At 40.0% G+C, this 19,777-nt stretch overlaps 1 protein-coding gene and 2 long non-coding RNA genes across 3 annotated transcripts; 1 reads left to right on the forward strand and 2 right to left on the reverse strand.

Moving 5' to 3' along the window:
• Positions 1-1,439: 1,439 nt before the first annotated feature.
• LOC148360328 (uncharacterized) lies at positions 1,440-18,676 on the reverse strand. Its single transcript, XM_088343869.1, has 8 exons — positions 18,534-18,676; positions 18,393-18,435; positions 15,036-15,175; positions 14,832-14,964; positions 14,751-14,764; positions 7,554-7,679; positions 5,969-6,019; positions 1,440-5,391 (listed from the first exon to the last, which is right to left on the reverse strand). The coding sequence occupies exons 2-8, from the start codon at positions 18,430-18,432 to the stop codon at positions 5,209-5,211; spliced, it is 687 nt and encodes a 228-aa protein (XP_088199995.1). The 5' UTR covers positions 18,433-18,435; positions 18,534-18,676; the 3' UTR covers positions 1,440-5,208.
• Positions 8,691-10,163, forward strand: LOC148360329 (uncharacterized). The gene is made up of 2 exons (XR_015851310.1): positions 8,691-8,934; positions 9,699-10,163. It is a non-coding gene; the product is annotated as an uncharacterized LOC148360329 (long non-coding RNA).
• LOC148360330 (uncharacterized) lies at positions 10,247-11,387 on the reverse strand. The gene is made up of 2 exons (XR_015851311.1): positions 11,036-11,387; positions 10,247-10,621 (listed from the first exon to the last, which is right to left on the reverse strand). It is a non-coding gene; the product is annotated as an uncharacterized LOC148360330 (long non-coding RNA).
• Positions 18,677-19,777: the final 1,101 nt, after the last annotated feature.

The raw sequence follows: 19,777 nt of genomic DNA on the forward strand, positions 1-19,777 counted from the left end.
ATGGCAGATAAAAATTATATTTGATTTTAAAGCTTCCACTTGTGATAATTGTCATGCCCTTGTAGCACTTAATTGCATCGATCGCCTCCTGGCAAGAGCGTTTCATAAATTGATCACAGGGGTCTCGAAACCTTTTTCAAGTTGAGGGCTACTTTTTATTTCTAATAAGCGCTGAGATTTAATATAGATTTCTGAAATAGCAATTCACCTTGATGGCTCGCGAAATAGCCAAAAAGTAGCTTGATAGTTAGCTAGAAGAGTAAACAGATAAAAAGCTAAAGGGGAGCTAGCTAGCTAAAAGAGTAAAAAGCCAACTAACTAGCCAGATAGAATGCTAGAGAGACAGCTAGAAAGCCCAAAATTTAGCTTGATAACTAGCAAAAAGGTCAAACGTTGGCTGGATAGGATCCAAAAAATATCAAAAGCGAGCTAGAAAGCTTTCTATAAATAGCTAAAAAAAGTAAAAAAGATAGCTAGCTATAAAGGTAGCCAGACAGTTAGCTAATAGAACTGCACATTATTTGCTAATTCGCTTTAAAAAACCCATATATTGGAATTTATTTTGTTGTATTTCCCGTAAAAAATCATTAAAAAGATGAATACATGTGTTTAGTGAATGGATTCTCATTCTATTCTCCTAATTCATGGCTCAAAAATAACAAAACTTGAATTTTGTTTTTATTGTCCATGAAGCCCATCAACTGGTATGTATTTATTTGAATTTCTAAAATGAGATGTTATGATTATGTTATTACCAGGTTGAATGGCAGCCACTCCAGCAGCTCCCGTGTTATTTTCGATTGTTCTCAGCTCAGGGATGCTGCTGGAAATGTGAATTTCCCTTCGGGGATGAACAAAGTATCTATCTATCTATCTATTATTAAAAATACTGTTAAATAGATTCAGTCAATTAGTGAATTTTTTTTTATTACAAAATCTCAATGACCCAGTAGTGGTCGGCTATTTTCAGAAAAGGTGTGCGGGTACTCTCTCGGGGCAACCTGGTGCCTGCGGGTACCACCTTGGGGACCCCTGTTTTGGGTGAAAAATGACTGTTACAACGGAGCTCAACACTTGACTGCAGGAGACATATTTTAAGTATAATTATATTGGAGTTCTGGCATTAATATTATCTTCAGAGATTTGATCCAATTTTTAGAATAACTAAAAGGAATAAAATGCGATGAAACAATTAAATTTTCTCTGGAGAGTGGATTTGGCGGTTTTGTTGTATTTCGTCTCAATATGGATATGGTGTGGCTCTCTCCATTTTTTTTTCTTTTGTAGCTAAGTGGGTCAAAAAAGTTACTCACCCCGGCTGTACACCATTTTGAGGCACGCAAATTAATTTGGGATATTGGACATTATGGGGTTTAAACATTTTATTTGTATTCTTAATTATGTGAGAGCCTATTTATTCCCACAAAGACAAAACATCATTCCAGGAGTTAGTATCGCTTTAATGCACACCTTGTTAGGACATTTTACTATGAAATACAATTTTGCAAAACAAAAAAAAAGACTATACACAAGCATAACATCAACTTTCAAGGGACAGTGTGTAGTTTTTTTTTTATAACCCACTAGTGGTAAAACCCTATTCCTTAAAGAAAAACAATAAATCAAATTATAAACATCCATTGTTTTCAAAGCTCGTGGTTCTAGAAATTTGTGTTTATTACATAACATAAGCCTCACCTAGAGGGAGCTGACATAAATATCAGGCATCTTGCTGCTCCCAAAAAGCTCTAACATTTTGAAAAGCTGGGTAAGAAAATTAAGAAAAACAGTGCAGTTGGGTCACTTTTAATTCTAGTTTTGAATTCTTTGTTTCCGGCTACAGGCCATTCTAGTGGTCAAATCATACAAACTGTCCCTTTAAGTGCTTATACAATTACACCAGAAGAGAAAAAAGCGGCAGCATCTGTGACATACAAATTGTTTTTTTTGCGGGATCTGATTTTTGCTTTGCGATTAGAAAAAACTGGGAAAAAATGTACGAGGTAGTAAGTTCAACCCGGCCGTCGGCTCAGGTGTTTTCCTGCTCACAAAATTCTTACGTTTATTTCAAGGTGGGGTGCGGCATTTGGAAACTTAAGCCTTTAAACCAGCAGGTGGCGGCAGAGTGGTACATGATTCAGGGGTTTTCCTGTCCCTACAGGCCTGATAAGATTCCAGCAGAAAGGAGCGATGGAAAACAAAGCATAAAGGCTCTTTGAACTCAGTTAGGCCTCATCAACACATATCCGATAGAGTAAATATTCAAAACTCCGCACCCCACGTTTAACCCAGAATGATGGCTTTGACAAAGGCTGTATGGTGTCAACAGTGAGGCAGAATGATTGAAAGAAAACGCTTAACTAGCTGTAAAATAAGGCACAAGTCCTGCTGACTTGGTTAGCAAAACACTGGTCCTTTAAATCTTGGTATTTTGGATTGTAACAGTCGTAGAAAATACACAGTTCGAGTTTGCTCAACAATAACAAAAGAACGTCTCCAAGGTAGCTGTACATGTGAAAATATCTGCAATAATTGTCTTTTTTTAATTTCACAGGTTTGATGCCAGCAAAAAGTCGAGTTTTTAGGTTGTTTTGGAGAAAATTGCATGTTTCCAGAGTGCTCCAAAGGCAGAGGTGATCAGATGCACCGGTAACAATGAATAATCATAAAAATACATTCAAGCGACACGTCAATCACTACATCACACGTCAATGGACACATTTAACTGCTGCATGAACACAAAAATACATATTTTTTGCATATATACCTCGCAATTAAAAGGCTTCAGGTTTGGTTTTCAATTGTTAAAACTTCCTGCACGTTAAATCGTGAATATAATTGACGACCTCTAGCGGTTGAGAGAGGAAATGTACGGAGAATTTGCACCATGGCTGATTTTACTATTTATTTTTACATTTCATATAAAAACGTCAACAAAGAAGTAATGTGTTATTACTTATATTCCTCTTGCGTGTAATAAAATGTCTATTTCTTCTCATTTTCATTTATCGAACGTGACTTATTCATGCTAGTATGCTAAATGCTACACTCCACTTCCGGTTCCCGTTTCATTAGGAGAGCTCGTTTTTTTTAACTTGAATTGCTTCATTTAGCTTATTTTATCTTTCTCTGTGAAACGAAATAATGGGAAATAATAACATTGCACTTACATATTAAAACAGAAGGGGTAGCTGTTGTTGAAGTTAAGTCGGCAAGTTTTATTTGCCGACGGCGCCATTCACGGAGTTTCACGAAAAGGTAAAACTTTTTTTTCTACATCAGCATTGTTCCTAAGTGTACACATTATATATATATATATATATATATATATATATATATATATATATGATTGTTTTTTTCCAGGACTAGTAAACTGAAACATATTGTATTAAAACAAGCTGAAGGCTTCCGGAGGTCACGTGACTTTTTTACGCGGCTGCCATATTGGATTACAAGTGACAATAGAAAAGGATACATATTAATCGGCATACTTTACGAGTTTAGACGGAGTTAGAAATATTACATATGAGGAAAAGTTGAAGGTAATTAACAACATAATCTTGTTTATATAAACATGTAGTAGTCACTGCATCCCTGCAATTTTAAACGCAGACACCGTAAACTACTTCTAAGTATAAGAAGAGTTGGTTACCGGCAGGCGCTGGGTGAGGGAAATAAAATCAACTGATCAACAATCATCATTCATTTTTTGGACAGGTGAAAATTTTATGTTGAAATGTCAGATTTTTTGAACAGCAAATCGTTTTTCATAAAATACAGATCTATTGTGTCAATTACCCTCAACTTTTCCTCGTATCTTGCCTTCAAAACCCAGTGTACACTTGTGAATTACGCAGATCTTTGTATTTTCTTCAATTGCGCTTGTTAAATCAAAGGGTAGCTGCTTAAAGGGACAGTGTGTTTTATTTAGCAACTCTTAGTTAAAAAAGCCAACATTAATTTAACCTTTGAGTTGTCCTTGTATTAAGGACCGGCTTTGTACTTTTTATACAGCTTACATGGAAATGTGAATTCAAGAAAAAATGAATTTTTTTTACTGTTGGAACCAATCATAAAATTTAAAGGTAAATAAAACATAATTACGTTTTTTTCTGGGTTTTTAACTACACGGTGCTGGCTCATTTTGACCCAATGTCAACAGGAAGGTAAATAAAAAGAAAAACGACAAACTATCTGATAACATGCATTCTTAGGTCAAATATATTTGCATTTATAAGACATAACATGAACTACACCTAGATGGCGTATTTGTCCATAAACCAAAAGGCGGGACTAAAAAGAGAAAATCGGATTTATTTTTAAAGCCCTTTTAGGTAATACTTTCAAAGTGCTGTATAAAAACATTGTAAAAAAGACAATAAGGTGCGATAAGGACAATTTAAATCTTTGTAGTTTGTATTCTACCTCGTGCTTTTTAGCACTTCATTTTTGATTGCACGTTTGCCTTTTTTTTCAACTTTCCCAGAAAAAAGTGCAATTGCACCTCCACTACACTAAGAGGCAGTGGTGTTATCAATGACAAAGTCTTTTGTTTCCATTTTGCCTCAAAACTGTGCATTAAGCACAGAGCATTGAGTATGAAGTGTAGACGTGAAGTCTAGTAGGCCTTCAGGTGAATGCGGACAGAGACGGGGTAAAGAGACAAACAAAAGGTTCTTCCCAAAGACTAAGACAAAGAAGTGTGACGATAACGAAAACCAATGTTAAAAATGTTGGCAGGCGACAGCATGAAGCCAAATCAAATTTCTTCTCCCGAGGGAGGATGTGATAGAAAATCATTGAGAAGCACAGCAATACAGTGGTCAAATCCACACTGTCTCTTTAAGAAGTCACGTGACCCTCGGAATCTTCTAGTACATTTACTTAAATCAAGCAATAGCAAAACCGGAGTTAAACTGAGATAAGCTACATGCGCGCAATTGTAATGCTTCTAATACTATTTCAACTAGTGTAATTTGAACTTGGGCGAATGCCCCTTTAATTTGTTTTTCCTTTGGAAATTCTTTGACCTCATGCCTCCAAGAAGCATATTTTATCTGGAAACGTGGCCGCAAAGTGAAATAATACTGATTTTACGGCCTGCTTTCCATCCCGGATGCTACGACACACTTTAGGATGCACCCGGCAGTGTATCCTTTTGTTCTTTCTCCGTTCGAGCCGGTATTAGTTTTACAGCTTTTCCGATGCTTAAAAGTTGAGTTTATCTGAAGTGTAAACGCTGGAAAACGTGGTGTCGGAAGAGAGCGGGTCGGCGGCGGAGAAGTTCATCCCTTTCAGTTCGAACCTCGTCTCGCAGTTCGACGAGGAGAAATCGGGAGCCAGGGACGGGGCCGGGGTCGCTTCCTGCGCGGTGGAAGGAGCCTGGGGAGGCTGGAAAACAGAAATCACAACGGGTCAGTACCATCAAGACATTTTCTGATGCGACAAATGACTATATATGGTCAAAAAAATACAGGAACGATTTTACGAAGTACGCAAGTTTCTGTACTATTCCGGCATCTACTGTATGCCAACGTGTCATTTTTCCGATGATGTACTTTTCAGACAAGCACTGCCCACGAATGACTATATATGGTCAAAGCACTGCCCACAAATTACTATATATGGTCAAAAACAGACAGGAACATTTTTACGAAGTATGCAAGTTTCTGTAGTATGCCGGCGTCTACTGTATGCTAACGTGTCATTTGTCCGATTATTTACTTTTCAGACAAGCACTGCCCACAAATGACTATATATGGTCAAAGCACTGCCCACAAATGACTATATATGGTCCAAAAAATACAGGAAAGTTTTTACGAAGTACGCAAGTTTCTGTACTATGCCAGCGTCTACTGTATGCCAAATTATGTCCCATGATGCACTTTTCAGATAAGCGCTGCCAACAAATGACCATATATGGTCAAAGCACTGCCCACAAATGACTATATATGGTGAGGGCGTGTACCTCAATCGGTGTCGGGGTTGGGTCCAGATGGACGTCCACTCTGTTGTAGGCCTGAGAATGAAAACAAACACATTAAGGATCGTCTGGCAAAGAGAAAACACTCGCTCGCCAGAACCATTAGCCGAGAGGTGTTCAAACTACAGCCCAGGGGCCTTTTGTCGCCTGTTGGCATTTATGAAGTGGCATACAGAGAGATCCCTCGTTTTTGGCGATCGAGGACCAGAACCACCCGGGATAAGGAAAATCCGCAAAGCGGTTCCATTTTAAAGATAAAACCTCTGTATTTTGAAATATTCGATGTCTTTTGGCTTATTTTGGGCCCAACTTCAGAAAAAAACGAGGTTTCTATTGGTACTTGCCACTTGCTTTCAGTCGCATGACACATGGCAGTGACATTTCGTCGCCAAATCATACGCACTATCCCTTTAAATCAAGGCTGACCTTGGTACTTGGCACTCGTTTTCAGTTGCATGACACGATACGGCGACATCTAGTGGTCAAATCATAATCATTGTTCCTTTAAAACAGGGGTGTCCAACTCATTATAACTTGGGGGCCACTTCGGATAGAACAAACATTCTCTCGGGGGCCGGACCAGTAGATTAGAGAGAAAGAAAGAAGGGGAAGGCAAGAGAGAGAGGGAGAGAAAAAGAGAGGAGGGGAAGGTGAGAGAGCAAAAGAGAGAGAGAGAAAAGGAAAGCGAAAGAGGAAAGCGTGAGAAGTAAAGAGAAGTAAAAGCGAGAGAGCGAAAAGCTGGAGCGAAAGAGCAAAAAATGAGAGAGAGAGCAAAAAGCGAGAGAGAGAGAGAGAGAAAAGCAAGAGTGAAAGAGAGAAAAGCGATAGCGAAAGACAGAGAGAAAGCGAGCACAAGACAGAAAGCGAGCACAAGAAGAGAAAAAGCAAAAAGCGAGAGAGAGATCAAAAAGTCAGAGAGAGTGAAAAGCGAGAAAAAGAGAAAAGTGAGAGAGAAAGAAAGCAAGATGAAGAGAGAGAGAGAGAAGGGGAAGGCGAGAGAGAAAGAGAGAGAGAGAAGGGGAAAGCGTGAGAGAAGTAAAAGGGAGAGAGCGAGAGAGACCAAAAAGCTGGAGCGAAAGAGCAAAAAGTGGGAGAGAGAGAAAGAGCAAAAAGAGAGAGGGAGAGCAAAAAGCGAGAGAGATAGCAAGAGCGAGAGAGAAAGCGAGCGCAAGAGAGAGAAAAGCGATAGTGAAAGACAGAGAGAAAGCGAGCACAAGAGAGAAAGCGAGCACGAGAGAGAGATCAAAAAGTGATAAATAGTGATAAGCGAGAAAAAGAGAAAAGCAAGAGAGAGTAGAGAGAGAGAGAGAAATACAAGCATAGCGCCTTTGTTCGAGGCACCTGGCTTTGCCCAACATCAAGGGGACATATTTCAACCTGCAGCTCATTTTTCTCTTTCGCTTCCCTCAGCGTTGGCCGCCAGTTTGACACCCCTGCTTTAGAACAAGGCTGATTTTCAAGTAAAAATGTCAAAGTTGCGCTTGACAAAACTAAATACAATTATTAAACAAAGTAAGTCATATACTTCATCAAATATAAAAAAAAAAAAGGGAATTGAAAAAGCTATTACCGGAGGCCCGACGGTTGGGGGTGCAGGAGAATGCTCCAATGGGACGACAGGATTCACAGGCTGGTAGGAATATGTTCCAGCAGGTGGTGCTGCAGCGTAAACCGGTCCTGTGGGTTGATTTGTTCCCTGCCATTCAAATGAAATTTTTTTTTCTTTAGTACAGGCTTCATACAACCCTAACCCCTTTTAAGGACTAATTCAAGCACTTTTTAAGGACTTTCAAAGCCAATTCTTCCATTATCATTCAAAGAGGAAATCCAGCGCGAATCAAAAGAACGGGAGCCTAAACCTTAGCGACAAACCCTAAATCTAGCCCCAACCTTATCCTGGAACCCCGCATTCAGTATAGAACCCTAATATGAAGCTCAAACTCTTGAAAGTTATATACTATTTTACACGCTGTTTTATTCCACTTATACACAAAAATACTTTGTGTCACCTCAGCCTTGAGTGGAACCTTTTAAACGCCTGTGCTTTGGAATGTTTTCTTTGGTTTACTTATCCCCTCCTGGGGGGTCGTGCCCCGTTCTGTCCGGAGGGCAATGACCTCTCACCCTTCTCCCAGGCTTCAAAGGACGATTGGGATATTTGCATCAAGGACGGCGCGGACCAATCAGCCAGAGGCATGGTCATGGGGCTGGACATTTGATCGCCATGTGTCATTAAAGTGGACAACCAGGAAGCCCACACCGCTCGCTCTCTTTCCACACACACGATTGTAATTAGTGAGGAAGAAAGATGTGTTCAACTCCTGGATTCGGCTAATAAATTAATATGTGGACTATACTCGGCTCAATAACTTCTCCGACTGAATACGCTCCAACTGTAAGGAATTAGGAGTCAGGTTTCAGTTTAGGAAATGTTAAAACCTTACAGTACTTACCGTAAACCTACACCGAGCCGTAGCCCTCATCCCGGTTTCAAACCGTAACCCTAACTTAAACCCAATTTTGGAAGCCTAGATTTAGTTTAAAACCCTAATTTGGAGCTCAAACTCTTGGTCCTAACCCTAAACCTACCCCAAGCCGTAGCCCTCACTTGGTTTCAAACCGTAACCCTAACTTTAACCCAATTTTGGAAGCCTACATTTAGTTTAAAACCCTAATTTGGAGCTCAAACTCTTAATTCCTAACACTAAGGCTGAGTCCCATTCTTCGCACTTTCACTCGCTATGTGCCCTAGTCACTCGGTTTGCGCGTTCACGTGAAAATGGGGTGTGTCCCGATACTCTCAAGACCGAGGCAGAAGTGCCCTCAAACCATGTCGTAGCCACTTCAAGACCGAGGGGGCTCTCGACCTCACTTGGCGGCGAAGTGACTACCCAGAAGGCTTTGCGAATTCTCAATATCAACAAACATGCCCGGAAAGGAACCGCACAAATGTAAGTAGTTTTCCACAACCACGCATGTATTTGCAACAAAATGTATTGAGATATCTTAGTTAGACGTAAATGCAATAGAAAATCGTATTTTCGCGTTAAAACACGAACATTGCAAAATCGCTACTTTACGAAGTGCACTAATCTACCAAGGGAGCTGGCAAAAAAAAATCTTCACGCTACAAACTTTAAAGTAGGATAACTGGGCAGAAAATCACGGTTCAGCCCATCCCTGTTTTTATCTTAAACGAGTCGTCCTTTTACATCTACTGTACATGGCCAGTCGCTAAAGGAGCATAGTCAGAATACCGTTCTGGACATAAGCGCTTGTTTACTGCACACAATTTCGGGTGTCGTGTTTTATTTACAATATGATTCTTTCATGTGAGATCAGAATGCATTAGTTTTCATCATGCATTATGAGTAATGTCTCCGAATTTCACGTGGAAATACAGTTGAAACAAACTACTATCACATAGTCCACTGCCTTCTCTGTAAACACATATTAAGTAAACTAATTACCTTCTCAAAATGTTGTCCAAATGTGGAGACAATTCTAAAGCATATGTGATGCTGGCCAATAGAAGGCTCATACAGCCATAAGAATAACATGTCAATTTTGTGTATCTATTCACTATCAAATAATTATCCAGAACACATCCTATAATTTCCTGTCTCACATCAACTTGCTGAGCATCCTATACTCAGTTGTTTTTGTACAATACATCAGCATTAAGTAATTCTTGTTTTTTCCACCCAACCTAAAGGCCACTGTAGAACGTCCCGTGGAAGAGCTGGTCACCATCACAGCTACCACGCCATCCACACCACCGGGCACGTCGTTGGCACCTTCTAATCCGGCGCCAAACCCCAAATCACCCAGAAAAAAAAGGAAGCACGATACACTCCTTGACTTTTTGAAAGCGGAGTCTGCCGGAGTGAGGAAAAGGCTCGAAGAAACTGTGGCCAAAACTGAGCGGTTCCCGTCCTTTTTGGGAAGCTCGTGGACAAATTTCCAGAACAGTGACATCTCTGCAATGTTTCCCTTTGTTTTATAAAAGGATAATATTGTTTTTTTTATTAAGAACTCAATGAAGTTCCAGTTTGTGTTTTCCAGCTTCATGGAAGTATTGGTATATTTTTGTTAAAATTTGTGACACATTATTTACTATTATGTATTTTGGCCCAATGTGAGTTTGTTTTTCTGAAAGTAAACTATTATTTAAGCTGGAGTGATTTGTAGTTGTTTTCTGTCCAACAGTCACATAGTTCACACACAGTATCTCACATCATTATGAAATAAACCACCAAGGTGTTACTCAAAATGAAGATGTTTATTGAATAGTAATGCAGAAAAGCACATAATGCAAATGTGGGTCTGACTTAAAGAGCCTAAATATGGCTTTTGGGCAATTTATTCCATATTAACTGTGGACAATTCTTTGTACGGTGGACCTGGGAACCCTGAAGACCCGTGACACCACACGGTAGGACAGAGCGTGGGCCAGCCAGTACACGTAGATCAGGACCTCCAGCCACGGCCCTGTTCCCTCTTTAGCAGCTCATGCAGGGCCCACATAACCTTCTTGCTCAACCTTAAGTCCTGAATGAGTTCTGACTCCACATCCAACCATAAGCACAGGATGGGAACATTCCTGTCCAACCTGTCCACGCTTATGGGACAGCCACTCTGGAACACAATAGATAACAATTTAGACATAAAAGTGGGCATAGAAAAGAAAAAGACCGCTTTAACTGTGATGTAAGCATCATGAAAAAATGTTGAAATGACCTTTTTTATATCCAATGACAACTCTTTTGAATTAAATTCCTTATGAACTAAGGTTTTTGGGTCGTACAGGGAAGTTTGGTGACGATATTATGTCAGCTTAAGGGTCAGGTGGACTGTTCTTGTGTTTGTTTACTTTTCGTCATGTCACACATTCAAAACCCCTACTATATGTCATAAAATGGCATTAAGATACTAATAAGTAGATTGCCATTTATGTCTACACAAACATAGGGTATTATGTGAACGTGCATTGTATGTTAACTCTTACTGTATTTGACCGAACGGGTCATGTTTTTAAATGAGTGTACGTACCTTGTAAAGATGAATCAGCACTACATAGCGCCGAAGCTGTCTTCAGTATAGCACATTTCTCCTCCGTTTATTGGAGACACGGAAAAGATGATGAGCTTTCAGGCAATCGGTAATAACACAGCAGTAGCGGGCATTTTTAACATTGCACGAACTCTCCAACTGACACACTACAAGTTGAGACTCGAGTTGTTTACATGTGACGTAGACCAATACGTCACTGAGGTCTACAGCCAATTAATATTACCGCCATCTCCTGGACAGGGGTGGAACCTTGCAAGTCTTGTCCAAGCCATCTCCGCTTTGCACTTCACTCGCGGAGGGCACTCCTCTTCGAGGGACCTCACTGGAGGGTCCTCAGAGCCGAGTGAGAGAAATGGGATTGGGCCATACATTAGCTCTTATCATAACATGAGTTGGTCGATCAAACGTGTGTTTGTGATTGAGAGCATAAAAAGCACGCTAAAGTGAAAGGCTGAGTGATTAGCTGCTACCATAACAATAGTTGATCAATCTGGCTCTAAAACACGAGTGCCTCCACTCTTCATTTCGCAAGCTTTGTTGAAATGTAGATACTGTTTTTGTTTTAAGTAGGTCATGTTGGTTGTATTGACATTTTTATTTTTTGTGAAAAAAAATACCCGTGAATCAAGATTCCTGATAATATTATGATTTTGAAAAGTCCGTGGTAGAAGAGTGTGTGTGTGATTATATATATAGCGTGAAAGGAGTTGTTAACTTCTTTTAGGGAAGTACGTTTAGGTGGAGACTGATACATTAGCTCTTATCATAACATGAGTTGGTCGATCAAGCGTGTGTTTGTGATTGAGAGCATAAAAAGCACGCTAAAGTGAAAGGCTGAGTGATTAGCTGCTACCATAACAATAGTTGATCAATCTGGCTCTAATACACGAGTCCCTCCACTCTTAATTTCGCAAGCTTCGTTGAAATTTAGATACTGTTTTTGTTTTAAGTAGGTCATGTTGGTTGTATTGACATTTTTATTTCTGATAATATTAAGATTTTTAAAAGTCCGTGGTAGAAGAGCGTGTGATTATAAGGGAAGCGCGTTTAGGTGGAGACTGATAGATATATTAGCTCTTATCATAACATGAATTGGTCGATCAAGCGTGTGTTTGATTGAGAGCTAAAAAGCACGCTAAAGTGAAAGGCTGAGTGATTAGCTGCTACCATAACAATAGTTGATCAATCTGGCTCTAATACACGAGTGCCTCCACTCTTCATTTTGCAAGCTTCGTTGAAATTTAGATACTGTTTTTGTTTTAAGTAGGTCATGTTGGTTGGATTGACATTTTTATTTTTTGTAAAAAAAAAAAAAAACAGGGAGCTATTTGAGTTTTTCTGTACAGTGCCATGAAAAAGTATTTCCCCCTTCATGATTTCTCTATTTTTTGCATATTTATCACTCGCAAAGGTTTCAGATCATTAAACCAATTTCAATATCACAAAGAACAACACCAGGAAATTCCAAATTTAGTTATGAATTATTTCGTCAAAAAAATCAAAACCTATGTGTAAAAGCATTGCCCTCTGAAGCTAATAGCAACTTGGCCAGCGATAACAGAAATCAAACATTTACGAGTCTTTTACAATGTTGTGAAGGAAATTAGGCCCACTCTTCTTGGCAAAAATGTTTCGAATCTGCCATATTGGAGGGTTTTCTATCAAGAACTGCCTGCAGGATCTTAACTGTATTTCCATCTGGACTTTGACCTGGCTACTAATAGTTTTATGCATATTTATCACTCACAAAGGTTTCAGACCATCAAAGAACCCAAGGAACTCCAAAATGTACTGTAGTTCTAAATTATTGATTCCATTTTTTTTAATGTGCCAAAAAACAAAATCTGGCCCCATGTAAAAATGTCATTGCCCCTGAAGCTAATAGTGAGTTGGCACATCTTCTAACATAACTCAAACATTTACCATAATTGGTCATGAGTCTTTCACAACTCTGTGGAGGAATTTTGGCCCACTCTTCTTTGCAAAATGCTTTCAAATCTGCCATTATGAAAAGTTTTCTAGACAGTTTAAAGTCACACCACAGCATCTCAATTGAATTTGAATCCGGATTTTGACTCGGCCACTCCAGGACCTTCATTTCGTCCCGCTGAAGGCCAGACGTTCTCATTCACAATCTGAGCAAAGACCGTTACACTGCCACCACCATGCTCTACGGTTGGCATTGTTTTCTTTGTCAAATGCTCTGCCGTATTGACGCCAGGTGTAATGGGCTGCCACAGAATGTTTCTTCAAAGGTCTTGAGGATCATCAAGACGCTTTTTGGCAAACGTGAGACGACTCTCTGTGTTCTTTTGTAACTAGTGGTTTTCACCCGTAGACCCTCCCATTTTGACCAGTGTCTTTCTAATATTGGAGTCATGAACCCAGACTTTAATTGAGGCCTGCAGTTCCTTGGACTTTTTTCTACGTTATTTTGTTGACGCAGTAACAAATTCTGGTGTTTATCAGAAGATCCTGAAGAATAACGTCCGGCCATCAGTTTGTGACCACAACCTTAAGTGCTTTAGGAACATGCAGCAGGACAACGATCTGTAAGACACTAACAAATTCCCGTTCGATTGGCTCAAAAAAAACAGAAGGTACTGGAGTGGCCAAGTCAAAGTCCAGATGTAAATCCAGTTAAGATTCTGCAGGCAGTTCTTGCGAGAAAACCCTCCAATATGGCAGATTTTAAACAATTTTGCCAAGAAGAGTGGGGCTAAATTCCTTCACACTGTTGTGAAAGACTCGTAAATGTTTGTATCTAAATTTCAACGAAGCTTGCGAAATGAATAGTGGAGGCACTCGTGTTTTAGAGCCAGATTGATGAACTATTGTTATGTTAGCAGCTAATCACTCCGCCCTCCACTTTAGCGTGCTTTTTCTGCTCTCAATCACAAACACACACGCTTGATCGACCAACTCGTGTTATGATAAGAGCTAATATATTGGTCTCCGCCGAAACGCGCTTCCCTAAAAGAAGTTAATAACTCCTTTCACACCATCTATAATCACACACACACTCTTCTACCACGGACTTTTGAAAATCTCAATATTATCAGCAATTTAGATTCACAGGTATGTTTGTAATCAGGAGTTAGCAGAGCTGCCACTGTTTACTCCACCCTAAAGTTATTCTTCTTGCCTCAGTGGCGCTGCCCTTAGTAGTTTATAACAATCAAAAGGCGCGGGAAGTGTCACATTGTGGGGTCTAAAAACGACCACTTACGTGTGAGAGAGCTATAAAAGTTGGCTAACGCTAGAAAACACACTAGGCATAAGACTTATTGAGTTTTCTTTACAACTGCAGTCGAAGGGGGAGCTCAGAGGAGCGAGGAATTTACCCGCTTTCTCTGCTTGCTAGTCGAAACTCCCTCTGACCCTCCCCCCTTCTGCCTCTGTTTTTTATTGAAGTCACAAAGGTGGAAAAGTACTGAGACAAAGAGAAAAGACCCCCCCTGGAAAAGTACCAGCACTTTTAAACAAAGACGGGGGGACTATGAGACGCCAAAAGGGCTATAAAACTGATTAGAAATACACACCTTTGAGCAAATACGTTTAAGCCTACTTTACACACATCCCAGACAGAAGGCAGGAGTGAGGGGGAGACAGGCTCAGCTGCACGTGAGCCTTAATAATCGGCCCGTCGAATAAATAAAAATGCCGATACCAGTAATAACCCCGCCCGGGTTACGGCACGAAGCGGCCCTACCAGAACGAAAAACGACACAAGAAACCTTTTCACAGTTAACACAAAGTACGACAGTGGTCTTACCTAAAACAGTCAGCGTTATGCGATCCATGAAAAATGTAGTGCTAAACGGAGTCCAGAACTTTCCGTTGTCTTCCTCCGTAACGTCGTGCAGGGAAAGACCGCTCGCCGTCGCCTTGAGCCGCGGGTGCAGCGACTGGAAAGCAAGATTTTCAAAAGAGTCCATCGGGATTTCCCGGACGCTGAGCAGATCTGGAGAGTGCGCACCTTGCCGTTTTCGTACACCAGCCTCCTTTCGTTACTTTTCGCCGGAGTGAAGTAAATCTGCCCTCGGGACGACAGGGCCAAACTGTTGGGGAAGCGAAATGTTCGGCCGTAGCACACTTCGTGCGATCTGGCCGTAGAACCTGGAGACAACTTAGGAGTTCAATGACACACAGGGTTCCTCGCCAAATTTAAGACTTTTAAGGACTTTCAAAGCCAATTTTTCCAGTTCCGTTACAAGAAGAAATCCGGATGAATCGTGTTTGCAGGCGATTTTCATATGCCATTTTTAATCAGGCGTGTTTATCTATCAAGAGATGTGATTTTTACATCTTGAGTAAATCGCAAATACTATTTATGGATCTTAACAATATGCGTGTAAATATATTTGAGACCAATCCCTATAGTTTAGTGCTGGGGTGTCAAACTGTAAAGTAGGCTTAAACGTATTTACTCAAGGTGTGTATTTCTAATCAGTTTGATGTTCCGTTTTGGCGTCTCTTAGTCTTCCTGTCTTTGTTTACGTTTCCAGGGGGGGTGGCTTTGGTCTTTTGTCTTTGTTTGAAGGTAAAGACCACCTCCCTGGTTGCAACTGGTTTAAAAACTTAAGTCTTTGCCTGGTGCATTTTCTTCTACAGTTAGCCAATTTTCTTTAGCTCTCCCACACTTCAGAGGTTCTTTAAGACCCAACACAAACATCCAGCCTATGGGCCAAATCCGGCCCGCCAAGTGTTTGAATCTTACGGACTCTGGCAGATACGATATTTTTTTTTCGGGATGTCGAAAAATATCCGGACATTGCTGTAAGTTAGATTTTGTATCTTGTGCACCTTTATCCGAGTACAGGACAGTACCGTAGGGCTTCTTTCCGCCGCTACCGGCATTTGGCGCTGTAAGAGCTTACCCAGCATTCACCCCAAAAACGAAATGCTCTTCCTAGTTTATGTGTAAACATTCAATACTGTATCTCCAGGGCGCTAAGAACTTTTACGTTTTTAGTGTTTAGTATCTCGTGCATCCGTTCAATATGGTCGGCGTAAAGTGTAAAGAAGAAATGAAAGTGGAATAAGAAAGCTTGATGCGGTTGAGAAAATGGTCGGATCGCTTTTTTTCGGCCACTTTTTACAACGGACGAGGAAGTCGCCTAACTCTTGAAGCACATCTTCCAAAAATAATTTAAACTTAACTTTATATATATTTATAGAGCATATTATTTTATTCAATGTTTATTTTTGAGTACAAAACAATACAGTTGACTTATACAAGCCTTAAACATCATCATTTCATGCAGGGGGCGCGCAATTGCACGCTCTTGGCCACGCCCCGGTCACGCCCCGAGCACCCCTAGACTACCCACCCACCGGGGTCTTACTAAAGTCAATGGGAAACTCAGAAGTTGTTGAGTAAAATGACAGTAATGTGTATCTTATAGTTTCAGTTGCAGGAAGGTCTTCGCATGACAATTTCCCACTGGGAAACTATATGTTTATTTTTTGTAAAATTAAATACTTGTTATATCGTTAATTATTTGCTTCTGTTATCAATGTTGTTTTTTTGTTTCTTTTTGGGGTTTTTTACCAAATAAAATGTTTTTTTGGTACCACTAGGAGGCACCAAATATTACACACTGTCCCTTTCATGACAGTTCTTAGATTTTTAAAAGGTACTTGCTGGAAATAGAATATTTACAAGGCATTTTTTTACATTCTTAAAGGGACCGTGCGTTATATTTAGCCTCCTAGTGGTACAAAAAAACGTTAAATCACATATATACTGCCAAAATTATACTATGGAAAAAATACAAAAATACTACAATGGAAATACTACAAAAGTGATTGTGGGTGGGTGTATCCCTTAAAGGCACCATTTCCTACGGTGTGTCTTGGGCAAGTACAGCCAGGTGGCGCCCATCCCTCTCCAGGCCATGACATTAATACTCAAAACTGAACATCAAATGTACTTAAAGAGAAAGTGTGTTATATTTAGTGCCTCCTAGTGGCCCAAAATTCGTTTATTCACATATATACTGCCAAAATGATACTATGGAAATAACAAAAATACTACAGTAGTGTCAAGGGCCGGACCAGGAAGCAGGAAGTGTGAACTCATTCACGTCACGATCAGTTACTTTTATTTAGAAAATAAAAGTTGTCCAACACGCAGGGACAAAAACAAAACAGAAACAGGCTTACAGGCAATCAGGAACTCAGACTAGGTAATACTCACAAAACAGGCTTAAAGGCGCTAACTCAGACAAACGGGCATGACAGGTCTTCCTCGAATCAAACAGAACAGAACAGAGCAAAACAGGGCAATGCACTCGCAACCAGCAGTCCCAAAACCCGCCCTTAAGAATCACACACGCAATTAAGACAATCTGTTACAGCCGGTGTCAAGGGGCGGGACCAGCTGGTTGTCATGGCGACCATGCTGGACATGACAAGTAGTACTACAAAAATACTACTATGGAAATACTCCAAACGTGATGGTGGGTGGGTGTATCCCTTCGGCACCATTTCCTTTGCTCTGTCTTGGGCAAGTACAGCCTGGTGGCGCCCATCCCTCTCCAGGCCAACAAATATTACAAAAATACTACAGAAATAACGACAGTAATACTCCAAATTTAACATCAAATGTTGTACTTCAAGAGAAAGTGTGTTATATTTAGTGCCTGCTAGTGGTACAGGAAAAAACTTTCATTGAGAAAAAAATCGTTTGAACACTCGTCAAAAATTCATGAACTATTGTGCCAATGTTTATTTTTATTTTTTTTTAAAAATCATAAGTCCCTCTCTCTCTCTCTCTCTCTGTCTCTCTCGAAGTCGCCGCCATTTTTGTCTCTCAACTTGCTGCTACGCTGTGCTCTACGGCACTGGTTTTCGTTCGCATTGGACAACAGTGCCATCCAGCGGTGAAACACTATACACTGATTATTAATTAAAAACATACCTTGAACGAATGAATGCTAATAACGCAATGTTTAAAAATACGAACTACTCGTGACGTCACCAAATAAAGGGAGTACATATTGTGCCGTAGACGATGCGTTTTGGTGACTTCAGCCGCAGCGGAAATTTGGTTATCCTGCTCGATTATTGAACGAGTACTGCATACTGCTGATTAGATTTCATCGCTCGCATTTTCTCACGTTTTACTTTTATTTACTTTTTTACACTTTTGCCGACTAGTACGACAACTACGTTACTACTCGTTAAACAGGGTTACGTTACATGAATTAGCTGGGCCTATTTCCTGCAAAGTACAGTCATTTATGAATAAAAGTGGACTGAATAGTAGTAAAGTAGACGTCAACGATGCTTATTAAACGCGCTTTATGCATAGAAATGAGTTCAAACTTACCAGGGAGGAAACATGTTAGCAGCAAGACGGCGAGCAACATGATCTGTACATAAACAAGACAGTAAACGAAGCGTTCAATGAACATACGGGGAAACCACGACACGCTTCGATAAATGATGTTAATTAGGAAGGTATACTCACTTGGTGACTACTAAAGGTGTTTTTTCTTCCAACCCCGAAAAGCTGAGTTGTGGCAACGGCAAGGACACACGCAAAACTGGGCGAGGTTTTGCTCTCGTGTGGGAATCAGCGCTGCGCCGGATGTGCGCATCTGAGCGAAGACGTTAGCGCGAAAACTTGAAATTCCCTTCTTCGAAAGAAACACTTGAATGCTTCACGTCGCAAGTATGGAGGTCAAGAATTCATAAAGAAAAGAGGTAACCAATAATTCCTCTAAGCTGCGTGTGTGCGCAATTGCGCACTACCCAGAGCGTTTCCGCGCACAAGAAAATCTAGCCAGCTCTCAAAAATCAGGGCTCGAATGCTAATTAAAAAGCGATTTAAGTCAAAGTTACAGTGCATGAAGGTAAAAATACACAGGTTCCTCTGACGCTGTGTTCTAAATGCGGTATTTTGAAGTCAATGTCGAAGTAGAACGGAGTAAAGTCAGGAGAGTTTTTCGAGAACCGGCTTCTTTGGCTAGGCTCACTAAAAAGAACCGGCTCTTTCGGGTCCCAAACGGCTCTTCTGGTTGTTTTTGCTTCTTTCATCCCTGCTCGACCAAATATGATGTATAATTGTGCACAAAATGACTTAAAGGAAGTGGGGGGAATAGAACAAAAAAGAAAAAAAATACCAAAATGAAAAAGTAGTGAAAAGCTGAGAAAAAAACGAAGCAAAAGGAGAGAAATGTGGGCTTTTACTCCCCCGGGTGGAGTTAAAAATTCAGATAAAAAAACAGAAGAAAAGAAAGAAGCAAATAAAGGGAAAAGGGTAATAGAGAACAAAAAAGCAAGAAAAAAGTAACCGCTAGGAAAAAATAAACACAATGAGATTTCTTTTAAAAAGGAATTTTTAAAAAAAGGGAAAAAGAGGAAAAAGTTTGTGTTGCATTCAAATAATTTCCAATCATATCAAATTAATCTTGTTGCACATTGTACTTCCACGAAAAATTCTTTATTTTTTCCTGTCTTTTCTTTTCCATTATTTTGTTTTGCTCTTTTCCCAAACGTTGTTTTTCTATTCTATTCCAATCTATTCTATTCTATTCTTTGTCTTTATTTTCCCTCATTTTCCTTTCCATTCTTCTCATTTTCTTTTATTGTTGCCGGTCGTGTAATTTGTTTTTCTTTTCAATTGATTTTACCACAGTTTGATCTATCTGTGCTCGATTTATTGGACTGCGTTGATTTATTGTACAATCAATAATTACGTAATCATTTACT

Source organism: Urocampus carinirostris, chromosome 9, assembly GCF_059441175.1.
Source record: "Urocampus carinirostris isolate Australia breed hairy pipefish chromosome 9, RoL_Ucar_1.0, whole genome shotgun sequence".
NCBI lineage: Eukaryota > Metazoa > Chordata > Actinopteri > Syngnathiformes > Syngnathidae > Urocampus > Urocampus carinirostris.

Bases quoted from the DNA above. Each gene is read 5' to 3' on its own strand.
- LOC148360328 (XM_088343869.1), bottom strand. From the start codon at position 18,432: ATGTTGCTCGCCGTCTTGCTGCTAACATGTTTCCTCCCTG. The intron at 14,965-15,035 runs GTGCGCACTCTC...CTTGCTTTCCAG, and splicing joins TGGTGTACGAAAACGGCAAG to TCGCTGCACCCGCGGCTCAA. The intron at 6,020-7,553 runs GTAATAGCTTTT...TTTCATTCTCAG, and splicing joins CCCCAACCGTCGGGCCTCCG to GCCTACAACAGAGTGGACGT.